This window comes from Passer domesticus, unplaced genomic scaffold (genome assembly GCF_036417665.1).
Source record: "Passer domesticus isolate bPasDom1 unplaced genomic scaffold, bPasDom1.hap1 HAP1_SCAFFOLD_37, whole genome shotgun sequence".
In the NCBI taxonomy this organism is placed as follows: Eukaryota; Metazoa; Chordata; class Aves; order Passeriformes; family Passeridae; genus Passer; species Passer domesticus.
In genome coordinates this window covers 1,708,926-1,716,743 of record NW_026990149.1, presented here as the reverse complement: position 1 = coordinate 1,716,743, position 7,818 = coordinate 1,708,926, and the positions used below count along the sequence as shown (strand labels likewise).

The 7,818-nt window shown below is 49.1% G+C and overlaps 1 protein-coding gene and 1 long non-coding RNA gene across 2 annotated transcripts; both read right to left on the bottom strand.

Moving 5' to 3' along the window:
- Nucleotides 1-1,455: 1,455 nt before the first annotated feature.
- On the bottom strand, nt 1,456-4,810 carry LOC135292524 (neurofilament heavy polypeptide-like). The gene is made up of 3 exons (XM_064406716.1): nt 4,793-4,810; nt 4,447-4,673; nt 1,456-2,567 (listed from the first exon to the last, which is right to left on the bottom strand). The coding sequence occupies exons 1-3, from the start codon at nt 4,808-4,810 to the stop codon at nt 1,613-1,615; spliced, it is 1,200 nt and encodes a 399-aa protein (XP_064262786.1). The 3' UTR covers nt 1,456-1,612.
- Nucleotides 4,811-5,977: 1,167 nt separating this feature from the next.
- On the bottom strand, nt 5,978-7,749 carry LOC135292568 (uncharacterized). The gene is made up of 3 exons (XR_010354805.1): nt 7,602-7,749; nt 6,635-6,726; nt 5,978-6,129 (listed from the first exon to the last, which is right to left on the bottom strand). It is a non-coding gene; the product is annotated as an uncharacterized LOC135292568 (long non-coding RNA).
- Nucleotides 7,750-7,818: the final 69 nt, after the last annotated feature.

Genomic DNA, 7,818 nt, shown 5'->3' with positions numbered 1-7,818 from the left:
CCCAGATGTTTTCTGCATCAAAACTAGATTGGAGTTGCTTTGACTTTGCAATTTCACCGTCTGTACATGACAGTTGAACTATTTTTAAAGGGAGCTTGGGAATTATGATCTGGAAATAATTATCCAAGTCCCCACTGAATCGAGGTTTGTCAGCTGTTTGCAGACTCTGGGATGATGGTACATTATTTCAGAGATTTCTGTTTATTTCATTCCACCTATGTTGTTAGTTTTGTCTGCTATTTGAAATATTCCCGATCGTTGTATCTAAATTATTCCTAATTGCTCTAAGTTTCTTGTCTACTACGTGTATTATTTTACTACGCTGTTTCTTCATACTCATAACAAAAGACATGCATCTCATTCTTAAAAAACAAAAAAGAAGAGGAATGAACGCCTTAAGAACATTCAAATAATGCAATATGTACATGAGAAATTTGGACGACTAACATTTTGAATCATGCAATATTTACATTAGAAACTTGGAAAAAAGGTCATCCCATCTAAATCCCAGTGGAGTGTCCCACAGGGAAGCCTAATTGATTCATTAACTTCAGGAGAAGAGATGCCTGTGTTTTATCACCAACAGCTCAAAGCAGTCACCTGTTCATTCCATCAGATACTGATCAGCTCTGAAGAAATGAGGCCCAGTGGAAAGAGAAATAACCTCATCCCCTTGCAGCCTTTGTGGCCAGAACAGGAACAGGAGTAGGACTGCCAAGACACAGCTGTGCCTGGAAACTGACAGAGGCAATTGGCCAACAAAAGCCTCATGGCATCATCATGGGACAGTGCTCCTCCCAACCTTCTTCAGTTCTTCCCTGTTCCAGCTGCCAGAAGGACATTCAGTGATGTCCAAGATCAACATTTCCAGCTAATGGACCTTCTCCTACTTCTCAGCTAATTGGAAACAATGGTCATTTCTTTCCATTTCCCTAAGAGACATTGGACATTATTCTTTTGTTTGCTCATGCTGCAAAACCCTGTGTCAATGACTTGACAGAATTGGGTAAGTTTTGTTGATTGGAACTGGTCTTTTATGTATCTTATCCCACATCTAACAGATAACCAGTGATAACCTTCATGAGATCATACCCTCCCAAGAGCGAGCTGTTTCAACATCAGAACATAGGAGCCTTTTTTAAATGAACAAAAAGGGGGAGATGTCAGAGACAGGTAGAATAATGATAAAAGAAAGGCCTTATGAAATCAGGCCTTGTTCTGCTATATTAACAGCTGGCCTGTCATCTCTTCTAAGTGCAGCTAAGCAGTCACAAGTTCCCATGTGAAGTTATTTTGAGAATGAGACTTGGTGAACAATCTGATCTGAGGGTGAAAAACAAATGCACCTGCAAGAACAAGGGATTTGTCCCATGAGAATCAGTGAAGAGAATAGGTAACAATACAAAGAATACAACAGAGAGATTTGATGCACAAGTAAAATATATTTTATTATCCAACAGAATAACTGGCATAACTAGTAATAAGAAATCGATTAACTACCTAAAGTTGCACATTAGGTTTGGCAAACTGTATAAAATAAGTTGTGTGAATAAAATAAAGAGTTCTTCTCCAGCTCAGCTGGGTTCTCTGGGATTTTGGTTCCTCCCTTCTTTCAGGCTTTGGCTTCCCCCTTCTTTGGGGCTTTGGGTTCCTTCTTTTTTGGTGCTTTGATTTCCTTCTCTGGGATTTTGATTTCCTTCCTCTCTGGGAATTTGGTTTCCTTCTTTTCTGGAGGTTTGCTTCTCTTCTCTGGAGATTTGGTTTCCTTCTTTAGAATTCTGATTTCCCTCTTTACTAGGGCTTTGCTTTCCTTTTTCTCTGGGCTTTTCATTTCCTTCTTCTCTGTGGCTTTGCTTTCCTTCTTTGGGCTTTTGATTTCCTTCGTCTCCGGGACTTTGGTTTCCTTCCTCTCTGGGAATTTGGTTTCCCTCTTTTCTGGAAGTTTGTATTTCTTTTCTGGGAGTTTGTTTTCCATCTTCTCTGGGGCTTTGTTTTCCTTCTTCTCTGGGAATTTGGTTTCCTTCCTCTCTAATGCTTTGGTGTCCTTCTTCACTGGGGCCTTGCTTTCCTTCCTCTCTGGGAATTTGGTTTCCTTCTTTTCTGGAGGTTTGTATTTCTTTTCTGGGAGTTTGCTTTCCATCCTCTCTGGGGCTTTGGTTTCCTTCTTCTCAGGGAATTTAGTTTCCTTCCTCTCTAATGCTTTTGTGTTCTTTTTCTCTGGGGCCTTGCTTTCCTTCTTCTCTGGGGCTTTGCTTTCCTTCCTCTCTGAGATTTTGGTTTCTTTCTTTTCTGGATGTTTGTTTTTCTTTTCTGGAAGTTTGTTTTCCATCTTCTCTGGTTCTTTGATTTCCTTCCTTGGTGGGATTTTGGTGTCCTTGTTCTCTGGGGCCTTGCTTTCCTTCTTCTCTGGGGGTTTGGTTTTCCCCTTCTCTGCTTTTGGAGGTTCCTTCCCCACAGAGACACCCTTCTTTTCTTTCTTCTGCTTCTCTTTCTCCTTCTGCCTCTCTTCCTCCGCCAAGGCTTTTGCCTCCTCCTCAAGCTTTGGAGACGGCCGCTTCAGCTCCCTTCTGCAGACAAAACAGAAAACATGGCTGAGAGTCACCACCAGAACCTTGGGCTGACTCGTCCTGGCTGGCCCTGCACTTCATTCCTTGACCCTGAGGCCAGGCAGCAGCGCCAGACCATTTCCGTGAATTCTCCTCAACCCACAGAGGTTGGGAACATCCCAAGGGAGGGCAGTGGTGGAAGGGCACCTCCAGGACCAGCCAAACCTGAGCCTTGCCATCAGAAGGGCTTGACTGTGCAAGCTCCCTCTCCAGGCACAGCCAGACACCTCCAGCCCACTGCCAAAGGCTGATCCACCAGCTCTCTGCGCTGTGCCTGAAAACGCCCTTTGTCTCTTGACTTCCCAGTTTCAAGCAGAGCACAGAGTGCCAACGTCTGCTGATCTCTCCTGCAATTCTTACTCAGCTCATTCAGCTCCCTTCTCCCTGGGCACAGCTGAAGCAAGAATTTAAAGAGTTCAGATTTCACCTGAGGCTTAGAAGCAATTCACATTGATCAGGATGTCAGTTAGACAGGTAGACCATAGGTTAATGATGATTAGATGCTTAAGCCAGAGCTGATTGTTATATTGTTTACCATGATGAGCTTCTTGATAGAAGGAAGTGGAGTAAGTGAACTGTTAGAAGAACATACTGAAACCCGTAGAACAATGGTTAGCACCTGGGCTTTATGTCAATCAGTCACTAAGCAGGGGACCTTGGATGGTGCCAGAGGGTCACAGAGACCTGATGAAGACATTCCTGACTTCATCCCTTAAGACCACTGGCCCAATAGGAGACCACCAACCCAATTCCAGAGAAGAATTGCACAGGTGTGAAGGACTAATGACCTCATTTTAATACAGAGCAGGGAGGGGAAGTGCTGGGGTTGTGCACATATGTTGTATGTAAGATCCTGGGAAATAAAGAGAGGGCAAAGAACCTTGTACAGCACGGTCACGCCTTGTAGGGACGACTCTGGTGCCACCCACCGGGGTTAATAAACATACCATTTTCTAACTTTAATGAGTTAGAGAGTCTCTGTCCGTGAGCCTCGGTATTAATGACTCATAGCCTGATCCTAAATGAGAATAATCCCATCAGTCAGAAAGCAAAGGCTGGAGGAACTGCTCTCCTGCAAGACAGGCTCTTGTCAGCCAGATTTCCTGCTGGAAGCCAGCTGTGACCAAGCCAGCTGGTGCTGTCTGCCATGGAAACCATCTGAAGCAGCCTCGTCCCTCTCCTCTCTCCTCCCCATGAAACCAACTTCAGCCTGGCCTGAAGGAAGTCCTGATGCACAGGCTTGCTTTAAGCAGCCCCCACTCCCAGCTGCACACTTTGCCTGTGTGTCCTGAGCTGGGCTGCCTTGCTGGAGCAGAGCTTCTCCTGTGCTTGCCCACTGCTGCAGCTGAAGGGGAGCCTCAAGGACAGGAGCTTTTATGGCTGCTGTCCCACCATCAGGAGAACCCTGGCAGATCAGCACTGCAAGGACTTCATCTGTGGCAGCACCAGCACCCAAACCAAGGTTTGGTCTGTGCCCCACGCCTGCCCACACCACAATCCCACTGTTTTGGTGAAGAAGGGAGATGATGAAGAAGATGTGACTCAACACCATGGAGCTAAAGACACCTCTAGAGGCAGTGCCAAGGCAGGGCCAGAGCCCAGCTCCCTGAAGGCAGCATCTGAGCCAGGAGGGCTCACCACTAAACTAGAGAAGAAGATGCTCTGTCCCAACAGAAGAAGGTGCTTCCTCTCTTGGGAGCCAGGGAGCTAAGAGTGGCCATCCCTGTGCTGCTTCTGGCCTTTGCTATGCAGCACCTCTGAGCTCAGAGTCCTTGGAGCAGGGAAGCCCTGCAGGGACAGTAACCCATGGAGAGCAGGAACCCATGGCAGGCTTACTCACCTCTCCCTGAGAGGTGCCCCAGAGCCACAGTTGATCTCCTGGGGGCTTGGGGAGCAGCTGACACGTGAGGCCTCCCCGGGCACCAGCACCTCGGAGCTGGGGCCTCCCTCCACGTGGCACAGCGCCGTGGCACTGGAGATGCTGTTGAGGTGGCCAGAGAAGGGCAAGGAGACCTGCTGGCTCTCTCCTGGCTGCAGCACACCTGACACTGGCAGGATACTGGAAGCCTGCATGGAAGACAGGAGAGATGGAGGTGTTGAGCGTGAAAATGGATGCAGAAGAGCATCTTGGAGCAAAGTGCAGCTGCAGCCAGAGGGGCCTATTCCCCAAACACTGCCAGAATCACCCTGATCTCATCCTGCATCCATGCCACTGACCAGTGCAGGGACCATGGGGAAAATCTTCTCCCATCCTCACGGGTCAATGCATTCATTAGTACATGACATGAAAGTGAACTGGGATGTCTCCTGGCACTAGAAATTCTCTCTGATGCACAACTTGCCTTGAAAAAGTTTCAAAACTTACTGCTTTTAGAAAAGGAGGAGACTCAGAGTGAGAGCTCTTGGAGCTGAGCAAAGGACTCCCAGCCCAGCTCATCTGACTCCTGAGGCTCTTCCCCTCTCTCTCTGATTTAAATGCTGCTTCCTCAAGGTGCTACAGCAAAAGCTCCTGCAAAACCTTCCTCTGGACCACCTGAGGAGTTGCAGGGGGAGCAGTGCCCTCCATAGGTGCTGCACAGCGTCCTTGGACAGCCCCACAACGTGTCCTGCACGGCCTCTCCAACACCCAGCTGCTCCAGCAGCACTTTGTGCTGGGCCTGCAGGGATGGGAGGCCCCTCTGTGGCCAATGCTCAGGGCCACCAGTGGCACTGGCAGCTCCAGCCCTGCTTGCCACACTGACAGTGTGCAAGGGAGACAGATTCCCTCTTCCCTTCTCCGCTTCCAGGGCAGTGTGCGGTGCGCCCACGCAGCACCTGAATCCCTCCAGGCCTGCTGGGAGGTGAGGGTTTGCAGGAGCTTGTGGTGGCACCTGAAAAACAAGCCATTCCCTACGCCTGCAGGAAGAGACAGCCACTTTGCCAAGTCTCAGTTTGTAAGACAGCTTCAGGGCCAGCAGTGCAAGAGCAGCTCTCGGGTGACAGCAGAGACCTGCAAACAGGGAGTCTGGCTGGGCTGGGAAGAGGGCACATGGAGATCAGGACTCATCCCAGCTTGCTGTGGCAAGGAAGCTGCAGCTCTTCCCATCATGATGCAGATAAAAGCCTCATCTTGCATTGGGAAGGCAACAAGGTAAAAAATGCCACACTCAACACAGGCCTGTAGGATCTGAGTGAGCTTCTCCAAGGAAAACTCTCCTATTTCTCCCTGCCACTGCCCCATGTCCAGCCACTGGCCCTGCTGCCCAGCCACTGTCAGGGCACAGGACAGCAGGGCAGCAAAAAGGGAGCTCAGCAGGAGCATGACTTGCTGGTGGCAGGCTAAGGAGGCAGCACAAGCAGTAGGTGTACAAGAAAATCTACCTCTGCTCCTGAAGACTGGGTCAAATCCTGCTCTTCAGTCAGGGCTGTGGCTGCCTCCTGCTTTCCAGCCTTGAAGTGCCTCCATCGAGACGCTGGGCAATCCAAACATGTTCTCATCTCCTTTGGTGGTTGGGGATTGAATTTAGGTGGGTGAAGCTCATCTCTGGAAAAGAAGATAACTGTGAACAGAGACCTGCAGTGGCAGGGAGGGACACCTGCACCAGCAGCTCCTGGTCAGGATGCAGCCCCTGGCTGGCTGCTGGCACCTTGAACTGAGAAATGCTTTGATCCAGCCCTTCCCAATCCAGGCTGGAGCAGGTCTGCTCTAAAGGCAGCCCAGGAATGACACTGAGCTGCTGCAGCAGCTGCAACTGCTTGCACTGAGGAACTGCAGAGGACAGGGATGAACACCTTGTGGGCATGCAAAAAGCACAGTGGGAGAGGAAAAGACAGAGAAGGCAAGCAAAAAGGGCAGATTTGAGACATCCAGGGGCAGACACAGCCAGCACAGCCAGCACAGCCCCCCCAGGGCCCAACGCCAGAAACTCTGCAGCTCCACCAGGTATTTATCAGGAATGTTTCCCTGACACTGCTGGGGGCTTGGCTGACATTTTCCAACACTCCCAGGGGACTCAGGTGGCATTCCCCATGCATACAGACATACATACATCGGCTGTAGTGCTGGGATCCTGCCAGACTCCATCAGCCTTGGGCTTGGGGAGGTTTCTGCCAGCCGTCCAGAGCTCCATAACTTTTTTCTCTGTCCCAGGAAGCAGGCAAGAAAGATTTTTAAAAAAAACCCAAACAAACCATAACAGGGAAAACTAAAATCCTTAAACAGCTCATCCCTGCTCAAGGTATTTCTTTAGGGACAGCTACCACTCTCCAGCTGAAATGCTGGGCTTTTGGGAAAAAAGAAAAAGATAATTACATGTTCACCTCCAAATTTAAAAGGATCAAGGTAAGAGAACCTTTCAAACTACAAAGGATTGGCCCAAAGGTAAAAGCTCTGCAAGAAATCTCTAGTTATGGCCAGGCTGACAGTTAAACAACTGGTTCCTCTGGTGGGGAGAAACCCTCCTCTTTAAGGTAAGCAGCCTCAGAGTTGAAAGAAACTGTTCTGTCAAACTTCATGCTCCCTGGCACAGCCTGCATTGCCTGTCCTTCCTGTTCACTGATTTACATGCAGTGCCATAATGGCCCAGGTTCAGATGTTTGGTGCCATTCAGGGAATTTGCCATTGTCATTTCCTTATGTTTTAATCTAAGTTTCAATCCTTGCAACCACTCTTGAAATGCCAGCCTTCCTTTTTTTTACAGAAAGCTCAAGGTTCCCAGAAGTCTTCTGACATCCTCTTTTGCGCTCAGAGAGATGCCATTTTCAAACAGATGTTTCCAAAGTTAACAGCATTTTCAAGAGTAATGCACTAAAGTGACCCTGGATTCCAGCTCAGACCAACGACGTTCTGTGCCAGACACTGAGATTACCACCCGTGAGGCACGAGCTGTTTGTGCCACCCATCCCTCCTGGCCTTCTCCACAGCAGCCTGTGCCTGTTTTCCCCGGAAGAATCCCTGTGCCCTTTGCAGCCTGCCAGGAGCAGCTGCACAGAGGCACACATCTCCCCTGCACTCACCAGTGGGTTTCTCTCATCCCCGAACACGCCGATGAGAACATTGGTGCGATGCGTGCCCAGCGCCTGCACTTCCACCAGCACTGGGATCTCTGCAGTGCTGTGAGGCTGGACAATCCCACAGGGCTTGGGGCTGGAGTAGAGCACAGCAGAGTCCTCCTTGCGTTTCTGCAAGAGACACAATGAAATGCAGCTTCAGAGGCACCTCTGAAGAAACTTT